We start from the raw sequence: 23680 nt of genomic DNA, 5'->3' as shown, positions 1-23680 counted from the left end.
CTCGGGAACCACCCTCGTCTGTAGCCGCCCAGCCATCTCCCGCACCTAACAGTGACGTACTGCTTACATCTAACTTGCTGACATCGAAGATGTGGTGCACAGGACTGATGGAAGTCTGTTGAGTCATGTCCCTCAAACTATTCTTACACAATGAGATTTTCACTCTGCAGCAGAGTGTGCGCTGTTATGAAACTTCCTGGCAGATTAAAACTGTGTGCCGGACCGAGACTCGAACTCGGGACCTTTGTCTTTCGCGGGCAAGTGCTTACACAGTCTGGGAACATAGAGGTGGTACATCGTTTTGCTGTAGATACGTGTTGCCTACTGCACACTATAGATACAGAAACGGACGCGCACGATGGGACAGTAGCATCTTGTATAGTTCGTCAGTGAGGGACTACGGCTCACTATCAAGGAGGAAGAGAGGGGGGGGGGTTGTAAGCGGGTCGCGTCGTCATCACTGCCGAAAACGTGATGATGTCGGCTTGTTGCAACAGCAGAACATTTCACAGAGGCGTTGCATCTGGACATTCACACATACATAGCACCTTGAACAGAAGATATCGCATGGTCGTATATTGGTTGCTAGCTCTCACTTTGATCGCAAAGACGATCGCTACTAATAAGTGGTAGGGTGCTTGGCTACTGGCGATGAAAATTCAAACATTTTTCTAGCGATGCCAACATCCTTTATTAAACACAAGACAGATCCTTGTGGAATGTGTGCGACTTGTGTTCACGATCAATTTGAATAAATCACACGCAGTTTTAACAAAGGTATTGTGTACTGACTATTGAATCGGGGACCTAGAAACGACCGAGAGGCTTCGTTCCGTCGTGGTTCACAAACCCACAACAGGCCACAGCAAGCCACCCAGCCCACCACCGCCCCACACTGAACACAGGGTTATTGTGCGGTTGAGCCCCCAGTGGATCCCACCCCCCACCCCCCACGAACGCCTCATATCAGACGAGTATAACCCCAAATGTTGGCGTGGTAGAGTAATTATGGTGTACGCGTACGTGGAGACAATGATTGCGCAGCAATCGCCGACATAGTGTAACTGAGGCGGAATAAGGGGAATCAGCCCGCATTCGCCGAGGCAGATGGAAAACCGCCTTAAAAATAATTCACAGGCTGGCCGGGACACCGGACCTCGACACTAATCCGCCGAGCGGATTCGTGCTGGGGACCGGCACGCCTTCCCGCTGGGGAAGCAGCGAGTAAGACCGCGCGGCTAACTGGGCGGGGTAACAAAATGTAACTAAACTCTGTACTACTTACAGCACGTGCTCGCACTATTTACGTCTTTCTCCGCGCACGTTCGCCCCGACTGTATAACCACAACTTAGCAAGAGGCCTTTCTGGAGCATCTATTCTCGGATACTAGTCAATCACAGGCCGGGAAAGGCAATGCTTCATTATAACTGCGCGCTCTGGACAGCCACTGGGAGACGACAAACGTAGTTTTCAGTAATTTCATCCGTTAGACCACGCTCTCAGTGAGTGATCATGACGCAGTAGGTCCCGTCCAGTTGAGTTTATCCCACATTTCAGATTTCAGTTTCTACATATGGCACTGTTTGGCTGTAATGACAGCTGTTGGATAAACTAACATCGTGAGAACGTGTCTTTCGCGACGGCACTGTTGTATTAAACATTCTCGGACTTCTTGTTGCGCCAGTTCAAGGTAAAACCTAGAGCTTTCGACGATTACCTCCGCCGTCTTCTACAGGAGCAAGTGACGGTCTAAACTGCTGCTGCTGTGGCCTTGTATAGCCCACAGACGGCTTCTGGTTGGCCGGTAATTACGTAATGCTGTCGGAGGTGGTGTCAACTACGGCTACTAAGGATGGACAAGGCACCAGGCTCTGGCAGAATTCCTGTTAAAACTTCTGAAGCTACACTGGGCGTCGGCCGAAGTGGCCGCGCGGTTCTGGCGCTGCGGTCTGGAACCGCGAGACCGCTACGGTCGCAGGTTCGAATCCTGCCACGGGCATGGATGTGTGTGATGTCCTTAGGTTAGTTAGGTTTAACTAGTTCTAAGTTCTAGGGGACTAATGACCTCAGCAGTTGAGTCCCATAGTGCTCAGAGCCATTTGAACTACACTGGGCAGTCGATATACTCCTGAGGATGTAGAGTGACATCGGGTGATCTACCCGCCAAACATATCGCGTCCCATAGTATCATGTGAATTTAATTACGGGTGTTGCATATTGGATAACTTAATTAACTGAATTACTTAAACGGGGGTGGCCCTAAAACATATGAAACACGTGTGTTATACCCCACAAAGATGATAGAGATAATTTATCAAAGTACTGAATCAAACAATGGTCACTATAAAACTTTGTATGTTACAATTTCTTGTAGACTTCGGATTAAACACGAAGGGCACAAATTATAGAGGACCGTTACTAACACTGGTTATAATTTAATTAAAATATTAACACGTTCGCAAGGGTCGGAGAACGGAAATAGAATGAAGAAGTTAGAATTAGCACGCATCTGGAAAAGCAACTAAGTTTGCAGAAGCTGCACGGTGACTACCAATTGCTAATCAAGAAGAAAGGAAAGAGAACAGAAAGAATCCTGCATGCATCTACTGCCTAGACTGATAGCATGTTGAAATAAAGCCTAACTGAAATAAAAATGTGAAAATCCTAACATTAACCGAAGTCTTCGCAGGCCTACCACAACTAGGTTTGCGAAAATTGCTTCTGCTCACCGTACTTAGCGTTACCGGTGCCTGCGAGTGGTAGTTGCAAAATTCTAAGTCGTCTGGCCTAACAGAAGGCTGCTGCCTCTCAGAGCCAAAAGTCAAAGTCCCTCTCTTGGCTGAAATATCCTGGCATGTCGAGTCTTGGATGGAAGTCGTTCTACAGAGCGCTCTCAGCAAGAACTGAATTTTTAGTCTTTCTTTCTGAGTGGGAGTCTTGTGCATGATTTTGATCGCCAATGAAGTGCTTCATCCGATTGCCGACCAATCCAATTATCCAGACGGCAGCCTAATGGCTGCGGGTGCTGCGCTCATAAGCTCAAAGGAGTCTCATGATCTCTTCTCACTCCATCTTACAAATCTTATATGTGAAGCATCTCGTGCTCAGAGGTTGCCAGAACACGGGTTTCCTGCAGGGTACAGTGAATTACCCTGTCGCAGTTAGCTTGCAAAAAATTACAACTTATCGTGGTAAACTTTACGAAAAACTTTTTTTTAACAAAACAAAGTATCGCAGCTTGTGACGAATTATCATGTTAATATGTACCTTCGGCTTCGAAATGGTCTGTGTCTACATTCAGTCCCCAGACTTACTGAAGCATCTTCACACGAAGAACTCTCACTAAAATATACAAATGAGCAGTAGGGGTAGATGCACAACGAAATACAGTTAACAAATCATTCAGTTAACAAATAATTCCGTGTCACAATTAAGTGAACACATTTGACAGAAGCATCAGTCATTAACAAGTATATAATTCTGCAAGGTTTTCCTCTTTAAATCCACGGGGAACAGAACCACAATAGCGATAAAACTTACGGGTAAGGAGGTCATAAGATTTCTGTACTTATTGTCGATCTGCCTGCTAGTGGCTCTTTCACAGAAGATGTAAACATCTTTTTGCATTGAATGAAGAACCGAATCTAAGGCAGTCTTCCGCTTGGAGGATGATCTCTTTACTGCTAAGGTAGCATACAACTGCAGCAGGCATCACTCCCTTGTCTTCCCAGTGATAGCTAAGACGGAGAATTCGCAACGTACATAGTGAAGTAAGCTGTAGTTTCTTTTGGAATGAGCTTCCTGTACTCAGAAACATATATTTCCTACCCTTATGTTATGCCTTAAGTTCGAATCATTCAGAACAAATGACAAAAAAATTTCGATTGAATTTACCAGGACAATTCTGAAGGACTTCAGTAAGTAAACCGAGGGACACATGGATGTCTCACATATTCTACAATGTTGCCATTTCTTCATTAGGCTTGCGATAGGCAGAATACGTATGCTCAGTAGATGTGTTACTTGAGCTGGCTAGCACTGGGGCAGCTCGCACTGCAAAGATGCACCGATAACGGCTGCCACCACGCTGACAGCGAACAGAAATACCTAATACAGACCAGTGAGTTTTATTCGCATTTGTGTAACTACGATTTGGGTGTAAAACTTAGTTACGAGTAATATCCACATGCACCGTCTGCAGCTCGAACACCATAAATAAAGAGCAGGGGAAGTTATTTGCCCATTTCCCCTCTTCAGCAGCTATCGTAGCTAATTTTTTTGCCTTCAGCGAGCTGCATACTAAGAAACTCATTCATTGGAAGCAAACTGCTTCTCTAGTGTCGCCAGATGCCATTAACATTATGATTAAGTAACGGATTTTCCTTATGAAACGTTTTATTGGCACTATCTTTTGCACATAATAATACAAGTGAAGAGGCAACATAATACTGATTTCATAACGTGAACGTCCAGAAAGAAATTTCATAGCCTCAAAATGACATATACTTAAAAATCAGAATATCAAACCACGCAAGGAAAGCTTTCGCAATGGCCCAAAAACGGGACTCAAAGTCTGCAAAGAAAATTAAACAAATGAATCATTGCAGTGCATGTTCGATTCCAGCTTCTGATAACATGAATGGGGAAGCAGTTTTGATGAGAATCTGAAACAAGGAACAAAAAGTACTGCCAGTAATATGTCATTATTAAGCAGAACTGTAATTCACTTTATAAAAACCAAAGGGTCTTCACAATCTCACATCCTACTATCGTTAACTGACTCTTAGTTGCGATAGACAGAAAGAAAGAATAGGAATAGGACATAGGAAAAGAATAAAACAATACTATACCTAAAGACAGTGACACACCCTTATAAAATACATTTAACATTACATATATAGAAATATAACAGCCTTTGTCAATATAAGCGATAATCGCGGTGTAGCCGCTCGGTCTGAGGCGCCTTGTCACGGTCCGTGCGGCTTCCCCCGTCGGAGGTTCAAGTCCTCCCTAGGGCATGAGTGTGTTTTGTCCCTTGCGTACGTTGGTTTAAGTTAGGTTAAGTAGTGTGTATGCTTAGGGACCCATGACCTCAGCAGTTTGGTCCCATACGACCTTACCACAAATTTCCAATTTCCAAAAGCGATAAGCGTCTGATGAGCGAGCTCAGTTTTTAGGGTAGGCAGAGAGTAACCAAAGTAACAAGAAGAAATAACCCTATGTGAGCATGGGTCGGAATTTTTATGCAGTGCCTCATAGTTGGCCCATTTTGCTCGTAGTTAATTTCACGGCTATTTCACACTAACGACTCCTCTAGGCTATAATAACATTCATAATTACGAGAATTATTGATGCGTAATTGTTGAAACACACTGTTATATCAAATGTTACGGAACTTGCAGCCGAATCTGACGCGGTGGAAGACACTAACTGTAATTTCAATTCGTGTTGGAGACTACTGGAAAGGCTTAGTAAAGCTTATAAGATAGGTCCTGCACACATCAACTTGTCTCCTTGCATTCGTAACACAACGAAGGTAGATAAAATGAGATGGACAAGATAAATTAAACTTTTGGTGTCAAACATAAATCATTGCTTCCGTAAGCATTCCTGTTTTTAAAACCCCCAGCACAGCTAACAAACACCAAATATGGTCATTAAAGATCCCTTCAAGCCGTCTTAGACATCTCCTATGACAACTCGAGGTCGCTGTGGGGAGTGCCCATCAACCGATACTATAGTCATCGCAGTCCCGGTGTGACGCAACGTGCGGTCTCACTGCATGACGCAATTATATCATTATTGGAAAGAATTGTAGTCATACTTGGATCAACGCCGTTTACCTTAGTACTAACTAAATAGTTTAGACAAGGCTTACCAGTCTCGCCCTGACATACGAGGCGAGGATAAACAAGTCATCAGTTTGACAACACCGTCATCACTGTAGCAGTCGGACTCTCTTCACATATGTTCCAAATTCGACTTCAAATGGTTCAAATGGCTCTGAGCACTATGAGACATAACATCTGAGGTCATCAGTTCCCTAGAACTTAGAACTACTTAAACCTAACTAACCTAAGGACATCACACAAATCCATGCCCGAGGCAGGATTCGAACCTGCGACCGTAGTGATCGCGTGGTTCCAGACTGAAGCACCTAGAACCGCTCGGCCACACCGGCCGGCCGTACTTCTGAACCACAAATATGCACCGCATCGTGCCACCTCATAACACCCTGCAATTTCCTCAGAAAGCACGGCTAACAAGTGGAACCCGTCAAATGTCAATTGCCAGTTTTCGCACCATATAGATATCTTTTCTAAATCGGTTTGCAACTTGGTTTCGATCTTCTGATGACTATACTAGAGGACAAATGACAGCATCGTCTGCAAACAACCTAAGAGGGCTCCTCAAATTGTCTCCTAAATAGTTTATATAGATAAGGAACACCAGAGGGCCTATAACACTATCTTGGGGAACGCCAGAAATCATTTCTTCTTTACTCGATAACTTTCCGTCAGTTACTATGAACTGTGACATCTCTGACAGGAAAAATGGCTCTAAGCACTATGGGACTTAACAACTGAGGTCATCAGTCCCCTAGACTTAGAACTACTTAAACCTAACTAACCTAAGGACATTACACACATCCATGCCCGAAACAAAATTCGAACCTGCGACCGTAGCAGCCGCAAGGTTCCGGACTGAAGTGCCTAGAACCGCTCGGTCACAGCGGCCGGCCAAAAGTTTAGAAAAAAAATAATATTTCTGGCTCGGGTCGGGTCAGGGATGAGCCATTTACGTTATGTAGTTCGCAGATAGCAGTTGGCGCAATGGAAGTCGGCAGGGCAGCTCAGCGTTTCCTTTAAAGGGACTAGTAACCATCAGGAGAAAAAAGAGTGAAGTTTTCATCTGTTAAATTTGAAGATTATTACGCGACATCCACACAGAAGTGATGACGAAAAATGTCGGAGAAACAGATAGAAGAGGGGAAAAAATCAGTAAAGAGCGGTGATCTTAGGGCCTTGAAATCAAGACGCTATGCGGAAACATTTTGTTTTATTTTCAGTTTTTTCGTTAATTACGCTGTAAATAAACCTAAATAACGCTCCGTATATTGCGTTTATAAATATTCTTATGAAAGACAAGAAAAGGAAATGTAAATGAAAATTTTGGATCGATGAGTCAAAAAACGGTGCGCTAGTACCTGGCAATATGTGGAAATGTCTTTACCTCATCAAAATCTGGGAAACTTTTGACGGCTTTATATAAAAAGGTTTTGACTCATGTGATGAAGCCTTACGTGTAGGAGAACTAATTTTTTCTGTTAATTGACTCGTGGAGAGGACAAACAAATCCACAATTATACGACGAGATTTTTCATCATGAAGGATTGCCATCATCTATTATTAAAGTGATTTCTCCCAAACGCACTACGCTAGTACAGCCCTGCGACGCTTATGTTTACCGCCAGCTAAAGAATTTGATCAAAAAGCTTCGAAACTACTCATGTAGAGAGAAGACTGCAACAAAATAAATCCATTGTATGTCACCACCCACCGGCGCCAATATTTCGAGAACGATGGTCGGCTGCCAAACTGTGAGATGAGAGCGAAAAAATTATGAATGTAAACCATGTTATTCTTTCTGGAGAAACTTTACAACAACCGTGTAACTGCAAAATGCGGCGTTTATAACGTGCCGAGAAAATTACAGCTCCCCCTGTTTTTACGACGAATATTACCCCAGCATGTGTAAATCATCAGCTGCAAATAATAAAAGTAACTGATTTTATATACGTAATTCCAGATTTTCCTTTGCCTCCCCTTTTCACGCCTTTTAAGAAAATATTAATAAATATTATCTTTTATTTCAGTATTTTCGAAGTTAAAAAATGTTCCTGCCCAGGGAACTTCGCATTACTATTCCCTACACACCTCGTTGCTCCAAACACTGCCTGGTTTCTGCTGTAACATAAATGGCTCGTGCCTCGCTGGACCAGCGCCAGAAATGCTATTTTCTTCTAAACGGTTGCCCGTCAGGAGTTCCCATTTCTGTCACAAGCCCTGCATGTACCATAAATTTGGACGAAATGGATGATGGAGTGTAAGCGCAGTCAGCTTGTCGGTGGACAAAGCTAATTGTAATTTCATTTCGTCTTGGAGACTATTGGAAAGGATTAACGACACTTCTAAGATAGATCCTGCTGACATCAATTGGTCTCCTGATACAGTTGCTCATCGGCTCTTGCTTAACTGAAATGTTGAGGGTCACATAAACTGGGCAAACCCAGAAGGGTAAACAGACCTAGGGACTAGACACTTCTCTGTTTATATCACCGCGGATTAAGGAAAAAGTTGAACATTGGTAAGACAACGAATTTACATGAAATGAGGTTGACGAAATAATTTAAACATTTCGAGATCAAAAGTAAACATCTTTCGTAAGTATTCCGTTTTGAAATCGCCTCTACGCAGCTACAAATCATTGACGAAAACTTCGAGTCATTTTATACACTTGCTTTGATGACCCGAAGTAGCGATTGGGAATCCCACAGTCCCGGTGCGATGCAGTATGCAATGTGACACAGTTATAGCATTATCGGAAAAATTTGTAATCAAGTGGTGCAAATGGCTCTAAGCATTATGGGACTTAACATCTGAGATCATCAGTCCCCTAGACTTAGAACTACTTAAACGTGACTAACCTAAGGACATCACACACATCCACGACCGAGGTAGGATTCGAACCTGCGACCGCAGCAGCGCGGTTGCGGACTGAAGCGCCTAGAACCGCTCGGCCACAGCGGCCGGCAATTTGTAATCGAACCCGCATCAACCCCCTTCGCCTTGGTACTAAATAAATAGTTTGCATAAGCCTCACCACCTTCCTCCTCACTTTTTAGGTAAGGATGAGCGTTATTAAATCTATAGGACCTTCATCTCTGTAGTACTAGGGTGAGCTCCAAATTCTTACTACTGGCTCGGAAACACGCACCGCTTCCAGTTTCTCCATAACGTCCAGCTAGCGAGTTGGTAGTGCAGTGGCTAAGAGCACAGTTTCGAATTTTCACGCTCCTTGTTCAAATCTAATGTTATTGTTTTCTTCTTTTGATGTCGCGGAAGTATGTGACATCGAAGACGTCAATATTTTTTGTGACACGGAGAATTACAACATGATTATTGACAAAAGAAATAAGAATTTCAGATCTTATTACAAACAAATTTTACCTGCACAGATCTTCTACATAAAATGATATAATTAACTATACTTAACCTGACAATATTACATTAGAAGGAAGGTCGGCGTTGGCTCTAATTTTGATAGTTTATTGACAGAAAAATCGATTTTCAATCACATAGCGATCATCTTCAGTGCTGTAGTGTACAAATTAAACTCATAGGCACTGGTGTCAAGTTATTATCAGTAACCAAAGCTATGAAACTTGACGCCAGTGCCTATGAGTTTAATTTGTACACTACAGCACTGAAGATGATCGCTATGTGATTGAAAATCGATTTTTCTGTCAATAAACCATCAAAATTACGGCCAACGCTTACCTTCTTTCTAATTTCACGTATATGGTCGTTGTGCACATAGCAGTCTATGGGGTTGCCAATCAATGAAAAATATGAATCAAACATTTCAGTTTTTGCTTCGATTTTTTATTTTTGTACTTTAAAAGAAACACTGCGTTCCACAAGGGTGGCATATATCACAAAAACACTCAAGGCAAAAAAAAAAAAAAAATCAGAGCACCACAAGCAACATGTGAGGGCACGTATGCCACAGTCACAATTTTTAGTGTGAATATCACAAGGAAAAGTAGTCTCGTTAACGTTGATAAAAGTACCTTGCGGTCTGGCGTTAATTTCACGGCAAACCAAGCATATCGAAACGTTTTCTCGAAAGCTGAATCTTGTAACAGATTACGGATCCAGAAATGTATTTTATTTATTGCATCACTTCTACTTCCGATTTCAGTTTCCTGCGCGATGAGACTAGCAATTTTTGTAATTCTTCACCTGGAAGTATACGTCTTAGGACTCACAGAACGGCATTCGCTTCGGAGGAATTACTTTTAGTGAACACGTCGATACTCCGAATTCATCGACACTCAGGCCGTCGTATAAGGAAGGATAGCTTTGCTCATACCAAGAGCCAGTAATGTTCAGAAGCGCGTCCATTTTTACGCAGTGTCACAAAACCTTGTCTAAAAATTGATGATAGCTTTTTATGTTTCAATTGGCTGAAAGCTTTTCCTGTAACTTTCTCACATCAAAAGATAATACTCTTGCTGGAGATATAATGCACTTATAGCGAAATCAGTGATGTAGTCATGTGTTTTAGAGGAGGTTTGAAGTTGAAACAATCATGCTATTCCCAATAATTTATCAAACATACTCACCTCTTCGATGCTGGTATATTTGGTGACATGACGCTGCCGATTTCTGTGTTTCTCCTAGAAAGAATTGCACCAGGTGTTTAAGGCTTCATGTTCATAATTTACCGACAGCAATGAGGCTGCTGCAGCCATTGCCCGCTGTCGCTATGTCCGTGTAGGTACCACACGTTCACCTCTATCCTCTGTAAAAAGTCCGATCACCCACGAATCGACCGTTTTACATTTATCGCGAGTCGATACCTCGACTGTCACCTGGATCCTCCAGCACGACCGCTGGTTTGTACTGGTGAGCCTGCGGACTCGTACACTGCCCAATTTCCGGGAAACTGTTACCAACAGTTTTTGATTGTCTCCAAGGTGTCATTGTCAAATATGGTCCTCGAGTTTAAAAAGACGTAAACCAATTAACGGACAAACATCATAATCTATATACAACAGCCACAAAATCTGGAAAGCTTATGAAAGACAACTATCATCACTTTTTGGACAAAGTTTTGGGACATCATGTAAGAACGGAGCCACTTCTGTACATGATTGGCTTGTGGAACGGGTAAAGTTATCCCTCCTTAAACTATGGCCTAGTTATCGAAGAAACTGGAATATCGTCGTTTTCATTAAAAGTAATCCCCCTGAAATGTAGTCTATGCCGTTCTGCCAGCCTACGACGTGTAATTTAATTGACAGGTAAAGAAATACATTCGCCCGTTAGAGAACTGCTTTATTTTCATCACGAACCAAACAGAAATCAAAAGTAGAAGTTATACTGTAAACAAAATACAACCTTGGACCCGTAATCACACAATTGCAGGCTCCAGCCTTCGAGAAAATGCTTCGATGAAACCTGAAATAATTAAAACCTGTTGTCACTTAGTGATAACATCTTAGCACATAACAACGAGAACGTTTCGGTTGAAGCACAGTACCTCACAAAGAATACTGTAAATATTAACATGTGGTATGCTGTATTCTTCTTTGACGAGATGTTAAATGTTATTTAAAAAAAGAACATCGACTCGTTAAAAAACTATAGTTATTTCATTATCTCAATGGATAGAAATGTTAGAGTTCAGTCATACGATAAAATACGTGCCTCTTTACATGCTGTCATTTTCAAGGAAGCCTCGTTTCGATATCTTGAATCGTTTATGATACGCAGTGGCTGTTATAACTACGTGATTCGCAATGCGCTCTGACAGAATTGGATTCAGTGCGTGCAACCCTTCGGCGAGACATACAAATCAATATTTCTAAAACAGAGATAGATGTCGTGGTGCTCTCAACTTTAAGTACAATTTCAGTATATTTGATACATTTTATACACAGCATTGTATGACCTATACACAAGTTTCTGAACACAATACTGGGTGGTGCATTTGCGTCGACTTTCATAGCTACGCATTGGGTACTGAATTTTCGACATATTTTGGAAGTTTTATCACAGGAGAAACTTCATAAGTAATGTTCATCCTCTGAGTGCAATGCTGAGAGGCGGTGTTAACGATTGCAGTGGTAACAGCGAAAGCGAGAGAAATATACATCGTCTGTCCTAGAAGTGGTCGAACCTAGGCCACGCCGCAGATGCAGCCTCTACCCCCTCTGTAGAGGAATAACCAATTGGTCTGGACTCCGACAGCACATGGACGCACCCTCCCTAGCAAGCAAACCGAGTTAGGGAGCCGGCCAGAGTGGCCGAGCGGTTCTAGGCGCTACAGTCTGGAACCGCGCGACCGCCACGGTCGCAGGTTCGAATCCTGCCTCGGGCATGGATGTGTGTGGTGTCCTTAGGTTAGTTAGGTTTAAGTAGTTCTAAGTTCTAGGGGACTGATGACCTCAGAAGTTAAGTCCCATAGTGCTCAGAGCCATTCGATTTTGAGTTAGGGAGGGAGGGGGACGGGAGGAACGGTGAGACCTCAGTAGCCTGGTCCAGCTCGCGCCACCTGGGACAGCGTGAGCCCTGCTGGCCGCTCGCATCTCGTATGGACGAGGCTCTAGAACTGATGAGTGCACGTCACAACTGCTTAAATAATACCGCCAAACGTTCCTGCTTCAGAAATAAACAAAATTTTGCTGCATCAGCCCACACACTTTCCCTGCCGACAATAGCGAAGTCTGCTAGCAATGTTTTCGCAGTGTAATTGTTATTGTTGTAAATATAGCACATCTAATTATTTAAAGAAATAAAACACTTTTCGCAGTCCTCGTAGTGATACTTGCACAGACGTCTGACGTGACAGCAAGGTGTCGGACACAGTCTGGCCCCATGTACAGGTTATCGACTACGTCCCACACCGTGACGTTGTTTGAGTGCTAAATTGTTGAAACAAAACGTCTCTGCTTCATCGGTAAATAAAAAAAAGTTTCTACTTCATGTTTCAAACAATACATACAGATCTGACGGTGGTGGTGATTGTTTATAACAATAAAATACAGTAGCCAAATAGTACGACATACAAAAGTGAATCACCTTGAAATTGTTTCAATTTCCCACCATATTATCATAGCAAAAGTATCCAATATTGAATTGGGGATAGGGACGGGAGTGGAAGAATCCTTTGTCTGTTGCTAGAACGATTCATGAAGGAGATGTAGGGGGGGTGGGAAATCCTTTGTGTGCTCCAGGACTCGTGGATGGGGGAGAGGTGGCAGTGACCTTGGGAGAAGGAGAGGGTGATAATTCCTTATCTGTGCCAGGACCTACCCGCACTCCCGACTGGCCGAAGTAGAGGGGTATAAAATGCAGTTTGGCAATAGCGAGAAAAGTGTCTCTGAGAAAGAGAAACCTGTTAAGATCGAATATAAACATAAATTTTCATACGAGGTTTGCCCCGAAGGTATTACACAGTATTTTTTTCTTCAACTTCTTTATTGAACATAATGAGAATTACACATACGAAATAATGGTGTTTTTTCTCCACACCCTATTTTTCCTCGTAATCTCCATCCCGTTCTATGGCCTTCCTCTAACGAGAAACAAGGGCGGATATGCCCTGTCGGTACCAATCTTTGTCCTGATAGCGGAGCCAGTGCTTCACTGTGTGAATCTCCTTCTCATCGTCGCCCGCATCTCGTGGTCGTGCGGTAGCGTTCTCGCTTCCCACGCCCGGGTTCCCGGGTTCGATTCCCGGCGGGGTCAGCGATTTTCTCTGCCTCGTGATGGCTGGGTGTTGTGTCTGTCCTTAGGTTAGTTAGGTTTAATTAGTTCTAAGTTCTAGGGGACTGATGACCATAGATGTTAAGTCCCATAGTGCTCAGAGCCATTTGAACCTTCTCATCGTCCTCAAAATGTCTCCCACGAATGGCACTCTCTAAAGGCCCAAACAAGTGGAAGTCCAAGGGGGCTAGGTCAGGTGTCTCAAGTGTGACCGCCGTGAATGGTCTCCCCGACCGCTGCAAATCGTGGAGCTCCGCCGAATCGCCTTCTGATGACCTCAACCTCCGTGCCCACCGATTAACTGTACTTCTGTCGACAGCAGATGCTCCATAGACTTTGCACAAGCGTTTTGAATATTCCCCACAGTTTGTTTCTGTGCAGTGAGAAATTCAGTGACGGCACGTTGCTTGTAATGTAAATCACCTACAGACGCCATTTTGAAACTGTCCTGCAGCTACGCTATTTGTCGGAATTGGCGGAAACTTGGCGCGCCCACTGAGGAGACTTCAAATAATACATACGTAACGTTTCGCATTCGTTTCACTGTTTTCGGCTGAGAAAAAAAATGTGGTGCATTACTTTCTAGGCAACTCTCGTATTTGAGTTTTGAAAAAAGTCTTCGTTAATTCAAATATTCTACATGCAGTTGGTGTGCCAGACAGCCTAATGTAGCAGAAGATATTTTACGATAAATGTTAGGAAGCCTTTTCTCAAAGTATTTATCCGAAGAACATTGCTGTACAGAATTCAAACGTCGATGATAAATAGTTAAGATCAGAAGAGAATAGAATCTTTTGAAATGTGGTGCTACAGAAGTATGCTAAAGATTAACTCGATAGATAGCGTAACTGACGTAGAGGTACTGAGTGGACATGGGGATAAAATAAATTTATTGTGCAGTCAGAGTGAAAGAAGGGACATATTGATAGGACACACAGTGAGGCGTCGACGAAAGATGAGTTTGGTGATGTAGGAGAGTATAAGGGTGGAGGGGGGGTGGGGGGGGGGTGCAGGTAAAAATTGTAAGAGACCGAGACTTGAATATAGTAAGCAGGTTCAAAAGGATGAAGTTGCAGTAGTGACGCAGAGATGGAGGACTGTATAAGATACACTATGGTGAAGAGCAGCATCAGATCATTCTCCGAAAATAAGAGCACAATAACGACAACACCAATTAATAAGTACTCTAACAAGCTTAGCCGAGCAGGGAGTAGGAAAATTTCACATTTTTTGGTGTCGGAGAGATAATTTTGGTTTTTTTTATAAATTGAGGACGTTGAAACTAAGTGACGGATACGAAAGTCGTGAATTCACGCTCGTGATCCTTCATATGCGACGTACTCGCTCGCTCTCCGACATCTGGCATCTTACTGGTAAGACCGGCGCTGCGTAAATCAGTAACTGTAAGAAAAGCAATACTGACTGTATTGCGTATCAACGCTGCTCCCAGCTTACTCTTCTGGCGGCTCTGGATGGTCCCAGCGGTGGTCCCTTCTCCTGATAATTAAAACTATCCAAAGCAGACCAAAGAGGATAAAAGTGTCATCGTAGCTCATGTGATGTGTGAACATTCCTTTACTTCATATCATTAAATCATCATAAAAGACGAGTATTATAAAGTCCTTTGGCCGTTCAACTGTGGTACCATCGGGGAGAATCCCATAGGGAATTGTGGCCTGCAAAGTACTGGGACAAAGGTTACCGAAATAAAAATTCTCGCCATTGAGGTTAAAAAGAGATAGAACTACTCTGATTTAGCTGCTGTCATGAGGATTTTGGGTGATTTCATTAGAAAATGTGAAACTCAGTGAATGCAGACTTTGGCTAGATTACACCCACCTAAACACAGTTCTGCACTATTATCAGAATTAAAGACGATAAGTACGAAAAGTGTGATCGGTACAGAAAACGAGCGCAAAGGCTATTTGTCACCCGCTAGCAGTGAAGTCCGTAGCTGCGAAAGACGTCCAGCGTTTTATTATGGAGGGTCTGAGATGGCAGCCGGCCGCGGTGGTCTAGCGGTTCTGGCGCTGCAGTCCGGAACCGCGGGACTGCTACGGTCGCAGATTCGAATCCTGCCTCGGGCATGGGTGTGTGTGATGTCCCTAGGTTAGTTAGGTTTAAGTAGTTCTAAGTTCTAGGGGACTTATGACCTAAGATGTTGAGTCCCATAGTGCTCAGAGCCATTATGAGATGGCAGATAGGGGAACGTGACACAAACTGTTTCTCTCGCAGACACTCAAGTTCGTTCACACTTCTGTCTACCGGAGTGGGGTATTTTCTCACGTTTCTATTATGTTCTGGTTTGGACTGCTGAACATCTAATAATGCATCTGTTAGTGGAGGCTGATTTTTTCGAAGCCAAGGAATATGGCTACTTCGGTAATAAAGACAGACAAATCGGACTGTTTAGAGACACAGGATGCCCTCATCCTTCCAAGGGGGTCAAAGCAGAGAAACCACGCAGTATTTTTCTTTCCAGTTAGTAGTTTCAGAAAAATACCCCAGAACGGTACATTCTCCATGTTGGCTCTTTGTCTCTTCGGCCTGGCCTGCCATTTTGGATAATGAAACTTACTCGTAATTAAATAAATGCCTTACACTTTCCACTCTGGCCACTAAAATGGCTTTCTCCTTAAAATATTTGATAGGACTCATTTGTGCACCACACATTTTAAAAATTTTATTAAAAACATTGGTAACATTAGGTTATAGTGTAATGTCATTTTCGTGCACATGAATTTGTGTATCATACGTTCTAGCTACCAATTTCAGCTGAGAAATTTATTTTCTATCAGAGTTCCAAATCTTTTACAGCTGATTTTTAGCATCTATCAACAGCACTGAATGAGTTCCCATTCTGCGCCTGCAAACCGTTCAGTCCTCAGACGTTAAAATTGTATTAAATGTTGCCTTCATTAAGATGTATATCGGAGTGTATTATGTGCTAATCTATTTTCTGGTATCATTAGGATGTGCAGCTTCTATTTCTACTACACACTTTTGGATTCTTTCTTTTTTTATATACTCACTTTTCATTCTGTCCCTTAAACTTACGCCACTCGCAAAATGAAACAACTTCACCTGTGAACTATTTACTACAGTCGTTGTTGCTCCCTCATTTGCTCCCGCGTAAAACAAACAGTTTCGATAAGTACAAAATGTGATTACAAACATATAAAAACGGTTACTAGCTCTAGAATTAAATTACATATAGATGTATTAACGGTTCAAAGACATTTATTAGGTCAATCTTTTCTCTTTATGCTTAGTTCCCAAAGTTTTCGTATCCTACTATGCGGTTTGGAACTTTACAAATTGTAATCTCTTTTAGACAATAGTTTCAGATCGTCTGAAGTTAATAAAATTCGCACTGTTGTATTTCTGCAACTGTTTATACCACGTGAATTCATGATAATATTCTGGCGAAAAAAAAGTCACAGCACCAAAAAATTGTTGAGTTACAGTAATTAAATCGGGATTACATTCGTCTTTGTACCACATTTTACTGATTTACATTATAAGATTACAAGTTGATGTAGGTATGAGATAAGCCATTGCAAATGTGAAATGGCGGTTGTTAATAACCAGCGCAATTGACATACTGTTGATACAAGCGCGCAAACGTCCATGCATTGCGATGTACAGGTGCCTGCTGCACCGAGGTCGGTCAATACAGGGACGGTTAATGCTGGTTGTAAATGACATTGGAGTTGTCGTCCGATGATGTCCCATACGTGCTCGATTGAACACATATCTGGTGGTCGAACAGGCCAAGACAACAAGTCGACATCTGTAGAGCATGTGGGGCTACAACAGCGGTAAGTGGGCGAGCGTTATCCTCTTGGAAAACACCTCCTGGAATGCTGTTCATGAATGGCGGCACAACAGGTCGAATCACAAGACTGGCGTACAATTTTGCAGTCACGGTGCGCGGGATAGCCACGAGAGTGCTCCTGCTGTCACCCGAAATCGGTCCCTGGACCAACTCCAGGTGTAGGTCCAGTGTGTCCAGCAGGCAGACAGGTTGGCTGTAGGCCCTCAACTGGACTCCTCCTAATCACTAGCAGTGAGGCAGAACCGGCTTTCACAAGAAAACACAACAGAGCTCCACCCTGCCCCCAGTCAGCTCTCGCTTGACACCACTGAATCGCAAATGGCGGTCGTTTGGGGACAGTGGAATGCACAATTTCGTTCAAACTCAGTGAGCTGTCGATAACGGCGTGTCTGCCGCCTTAAAGGCATTCTTGACGAACATCAGTTCAACACGACCAATCTCAACGGTAACTAACGCTCACAGCGTGTATTCAAAGCAAACCTGATTTGCATGGTTCTAGGGGCGCTACTAGCGCGCCTCATACGCAACTGGCGCGAAATCTGAATAGACATGATATTTCAGATGTAGAAACACAGTTACCCACATTCGTTTATGTGGCATAACTCCTTCTTGGTGTTACGATATTTGTTCCGTCAGCGTACGTAATCAAGGACTTACGACGTGGACTTTCTCCTGTACTTTTCTCAGCTTATGTGCATTAAATCATACGGAATGAAAGCAGAGCAACGTCGAAACTAAAAATCTCGGTAGTAAGAAAACTCATTCAAAAGAATCACTTGGTACAAAAATAAGCACTTAAAAAGCTGTGACACTAAAATTTCATCAAATAAAACGAAAACCATGCTAATGTCAGGTAGAATATAGAGAAATATTTATAAATGATTCACACTTTTGGAGTTTGAAATGTCAGCTTATTTCAACTGCATATATTTAGAAAAAAACGTACAAAATTATCATAGCATGAAAAAAAAATCGAAGGAGAAGTATGAGGATTGAGCTAGGCATAAGATTGCATAGAAGTAATATGATGTGAAGCCTATAATAGTACAAATCAGTGAAACACAGAACTAACAAAATTAATGAGCGTCAGAAATGAGGTTTGTAAGATCTACATTGCGTAAAAACAATAGATCAAATGAGACATGTTGACACCACCTGGAGCGCAAAGGAAGATTTGAAAGAGTACTTGCACAAATTGTTTTAACATATACTGAGCGTACCCACAAAGAGTCCATTGTTCCAAGGACTTGCGATGAGCCGACAAATAATTACGAGAGCAGTTCTTCCCTTGTTTTCACAATGGACTTTCATCCGGCCGTTGATTCGTAAACGTAAGAAGAAGAAGATAAAAAAGTAGAAGAATGATTTGTTTCTTTCCATTATTGGAATCACGCCCTTGTATGAGTCACTAATTAATTGTTACAGCTCCCTATGTTTACATAGTTTCACATTTTCAGAAACGAGATCTATGAAGGTTGTACCTGCTACAAAGTAGGAAAGAGAATATCAAACTTTTTTTTTTTGCTTCTAACTGTTGTTGTGGTCGTATCTACGTAGCAAAGCATCTACTAGCTTCCTTCACCTGGAGAAGCACAGTAACTGCGCCCGCCACGACGGACAAACATTTTTTTATTCGGATGTTTTGTGGTCTCATGCGTCACCTGGATGTGCTTTGTGTTGCAGTGCCGACGGGAACTACGAGGTGCGCTACAAGTCCAACGTGCTCATCTACCCCAACGGCGAGGTGCTCTGGGTCCCGCCTGCCATCTACCAGGTAATTCTTACTCTGACAGAGCTCCCCGTCCGACGAGTAGGTCTGCTTATAAAACAACGACAGGCTTACCCAACAACACAGAGGAGTTTTAAAACTTAATTTGTAGCCAAGAGACCTGTTTTGAGGAGAAAGAAGTTCGGCTATTTTCACTCCCTAGAAGGGGCAAAGCAAGGAGCTCTGCCCCTGAGGCCAACAAGACCAGCGCTTCGTTTCCCACCCGCTTTTCTTTCTTCTTCACATTCAGTCTTCTCCACTTTATTATAGGTGTTATACTAAAATATTCGATGGTAAATTCAGTGCACTGTCTCTGGTGTTTATAAACATATTTCGAATTTTGTTTTGTCACGTATAGGGGGCGCCATACTGCAGAACGACTGCATGCTTTCGGTTTCCACCAACCATCAGTATCAGAAGTCAACGCCCATTTTGTCACCTTGTTTTTAGCTTCCTTAAAGTCTATCTTTATATGCTCTATGGGCAGTCACCTCTAATTGATATGGCACTATACCACATACATGGATAATCTTTCCGTATTTTCGGTCCACAGTCATGTAGTGATGTTTAAATGATATTTCCTCTATTTGACTGCACAGATTTCTTTATTTTATATTACAATGATGATGGCTTTTAAAGAAGTCCAATTATACCCAACACTGTTCTACTTGATAATGGCCGAAATCATGATAGTAAAATAAAGTAAACAAATTTTGTACAGCGAAATGGCGGAAATATGATTCAAAAATATACATAGATATTTACTGATGGTCAGCAAAAACCTTAACAATAATCAATGTTGAGAACAGCGATTGCATAAGGCTGATGTATAGTGGCAATGTGAACATACCGCGTCGCTTAGGCGCCTTCCTCAATTGCTTTTGCAAACGTGTTTCTTCTGTCATTGTCAATATCATTCATACATACTATAAAAGAGGACGTATCTATGTTTTTATGTATGTTCCATATCACGTAAACCAGTTGTTCGATTGTAACAGAACTTGCTACACAAAACGCTTACTTTCTGGAAAGAACCACTGTGAAAGTAAGAACCACACATCACTCAGATTGGTAGGCGTGAAAAAGGAGAGTAGATCACGACACGCAAATAACCAGACTACATTCATCCAGTATTTGGGAATGACTGCACTTAGTGACTTCCAACAATCTTTACACGTAATTTCAAACTTTTACGAGACTTTTTATCGCTGACACCCGCCACAAAATGATGAAAGAGAAAAACGTTATCGCTTAATACCTTTTTGTTGTTCATGCAGCAAAACTGCTGCATTTAATTTATTACCTCTTTATTGCTATTTGCAACACATTTTCCAGACAGTGTTAACACATGCCATTGAATGTACCTGCAAAAAGTATTACTGTACGACATATAGTTCAGTAGATGTGGCGCCATAAACATTGATAGCGTGTAAAATTGCCTTATCAGGCATTACATTTTAATTTATTACTTCTTTACTACTCCCTGTATTCACTATACGTTTCGCAGACAGTATCCACAAATACCAGTGGATGTGTCTGCAAAATTATATTATTGTATGACACACAGTTGAGGAAATATGACGTCATAAACATTGAGCTGTGTGAGAACTCAACTGCAGGGTGGAATTCGCTAGAGAATCAGGGGAAATATGTGGACAAGTATATTTGAAATGTGTTATGTATGTGTGACGTAAGCATACGCGGAAAAAGCCATGGAGAAAAAGCTCCTCATATAAATCGATGCAACGATTTTAACCAAAGTTGGTACACGCATTCCTTACTATCCGAAAAGGAATACTGTCAGGGTAATAACCAGCGATCTTCTATTGGGGTGAGACAATGGGGAGGAGGCGGTGGACAGACAGGGAAGGGGAAGCAGCACTCCTCACAAATAGAGAGAAGAACGAGGGAGCCACAGAGAGGTGGAGGGGGAAATGGAAAGAGAATAGAAAGAGGAGGAGATGAACAGATAGAAGGGGGAGGAAGAGATGGAGAGAGATAGGAGGAGGAAGATATGGACAGAGAAACGGGAGAGGAGGAGAAGTACAGACAAAGACAGAACGAGGAGGAAATGGACAGAGAGAGGGGAAAAGAGATAGAGAGGGGAGGGGATGAAGAGACGGACTCAGTCGGTGGGACATGGACAGAGAGGGAAGGAGCAGATGGACAGAAAGGGAAAAGAGAAAATGGACAGAGAGGAGGAGATGTAAAGCAGGTATACAGAAGGAGGGAGAGGAGGAGACAGAGAAGGAGGGAGAAAGAGATGCGCAGAGAGAGGCGGAAGGAGGCGACGAACTAATGCACACATCAAAAAAAGTTTTGCACCACCTCGGTTCCGAGAGTTCCGGAACCTGTACAGAAAACTGGAATAGATATCAACATAAACATCATTTCTGACCTTTTTATTGCTCATGAAAACCACACATGGCGTGTTGTATCACCACACAGCGAGATCTTCAGAGGTGGTGGTCCAGATTGCTGTACACACCGGTACCTCTAATATCAAGTAGCACGTCATCTTGCATTTATGCATGCCTGTATTCGTCGTGGCATACTATCCACAAGTTCATCAAGGCACTGTTGTTCCAGATTGTCCCACTCCTCAACAGCGATTGGGCGTAGATTCCTCAAAGTGGTTGGTGGTTCACGTCGTCCATAAACAGCCCTTTTCAATATATCCCTGGTATGATCGATAGGATTCATGTTTGGAGAACACGCTGGCCACTCTAGTCCAGCGATGTCCTTATCCTGAAGAAAATCATTCACAAGATGTGCACGATGGGGGCGCGAATTGTCGTCCATGAAGATGAATGCCACGCCATTATGCTGCCGACATGGTTGCACTATCGGTCGGAGGATGGCATTCACGTATCGTACATCCGTTACGGCGCGGCGTTACGGCGCGGCGTACGTCGGTCCCACATAATGCCACCCCAAAAAAATCACGGGACCTCCACCTTGCTGCACTCGCTGGACAGTGTGTCATTCCCGTTTCTAAGAAAGGCCGTAAGACAGAGCTATACAATTCTTCTATCTTCTGGCGTTGCTACTTTGGTATGAACGACTGCATCATGTGCGAATAGATCATTTCTGTATATTGTAAACAGCAACGGTCCTATCACACTTCCCTGTGGTAGCCCGGATAGTACCTTTACATCTGTCGATTTAGTACCGTTAAGAGCGACGTGTTGAGTTCTGTCCGCAAGAAAGTCTTGAATCCAATCGCAAGTCCGCTCCGATACTCCGTAAGATCGTATTTTTTTTTTTTCATTAAACCGCAATGCGGCACGGTGTCAAATGCCTTTCCGAAATCAAGGATCACGGCATCAACCTGGGCGCCGTTGTCCACTGCGCTGTGGATCTCATGGAGGAACAGAGCGAACTGAGTTTCACAGGATCTCTGTTTGCGGAATCCACTTTGATTTTTATGGAGTAGATGTTCATTTTCCACGTACGTCATCATTCTTGAGCATAAAACATGTTCCACACTTCTACAAAAGATTGACGTCAACAATTATGTAGATCTGTCTTGCGGCCTTTCTTAAAAACGGGAATGACCGGGTTTTTTTTTTTCAGTCGTTAGGTACCTTTCGTTGCTCAAGCGATCTACGATAAATTACTGCTAGAATGGGAGCAAGTTCTTTCGTATAATCTTTATAGAATCTTATGGATACTCATCTGGTCCTCAAACCTTTCCAATACAAAGCGATTGTATCTCCTTTTCAATTCCGCCATCGGTTATCTCAATACTCAAACGTAGCATTCACGAGCACAGTAACGAGCACAGTTAGCAGAAAAGTATTTATTTAATCGAAGACCATTTCTTCTCATCAATCTCTTCTATTCCACTGACAAATTTATATTTAAAAACTTGGTAGCCAGTAAACAAAAAACAGAAAAGCCGTGTTTCTAAGTTTACTTGCAGAACCAGACAAAAATCAGGCAAGGTCGCGTAGGACTCGCTATCTGCGGGCGCCGTACATAATTATGTACGAAGGCGTGCTAAAAAGTAATGACTCTGAATTTATATGTGAAAACTGTTTAAAGTTCTTAAATAATCCTGAGACGTGGGACACACGCTCAAGGATAAAAATGGTTCAAATGGCTCTGAGCACTATGGGACTTAACTTATGAGGTCATCAGTCCCCTAGAACTTAGAACTACTTAAACCTAACTAACCTAAGGACCTCACACACAACCATGCCCGAGACAGGATTCGAACCTGCGACCGTAGCGGTCGCGCGGTTCCAGACTGCAGCGCCTAGAACCGCTCGGCCACCCCAGCCGGCGCTCAAGGATACTTCAACTCAATAAAGACAAGGCAATAATTACCAATCAAACACAAACTCTGGCTTGTAATTTCCAACAGGTTTTATTTAACAGTTTCAGGACAACAACAAAGTGCTGTTACCCCAGAATAATACACGCAATTGCCCCAGAATCTGATACATTACTAAAGAGACAAAATGTCTACAGGTGTCAAAGCCCTTCCCAAACAATAAATAATTTTAAAACCC

At 42.7% G+C, this 23680-nt stretch overlaps 1 protein-coding gene across 1 annotated transcript in view; it reads left to right on the top strand.

Annotated features, from left to right (window-relative positions):
* Positions 1 to 23680, top strand: part of LOC126262968 (acetylcholine receptor subunit beta-like 1) — an 845533-nt gene that overhangs the window by 626838 nt on the left and 195015 nt on the right. The window contains exon 5 of the mRNA XM_049959919.1: positions 19079 to 19169. Within this exon, the coding sequence (XP_049815876.1) occupies positions 19079 to 19169 (91 nt within the window). The remainder of the gene's footprint in view (positions 1 to 19078; positions 19170 to 23680) is intronic.

Source organism: Schistocerca nitens, chromosome 6 (genome assembly GCF_023898315.1).
Source record: "Schistocerca nitens isolate TAMUIC-IGC-003100 chromosome 6, iqSchNite1.1, whole genome shotgun sequence".
NCBI lineage: Eukaryota > Metazoa > Arthropoda > Insecta > Orthoptera > Acrididae > Schistocerca > Schistocerca nitens.
Note: the sequence above shows the minus strand (reverse complement) of the source record. Positions and strands in the feature narration are given on the sequence as shown.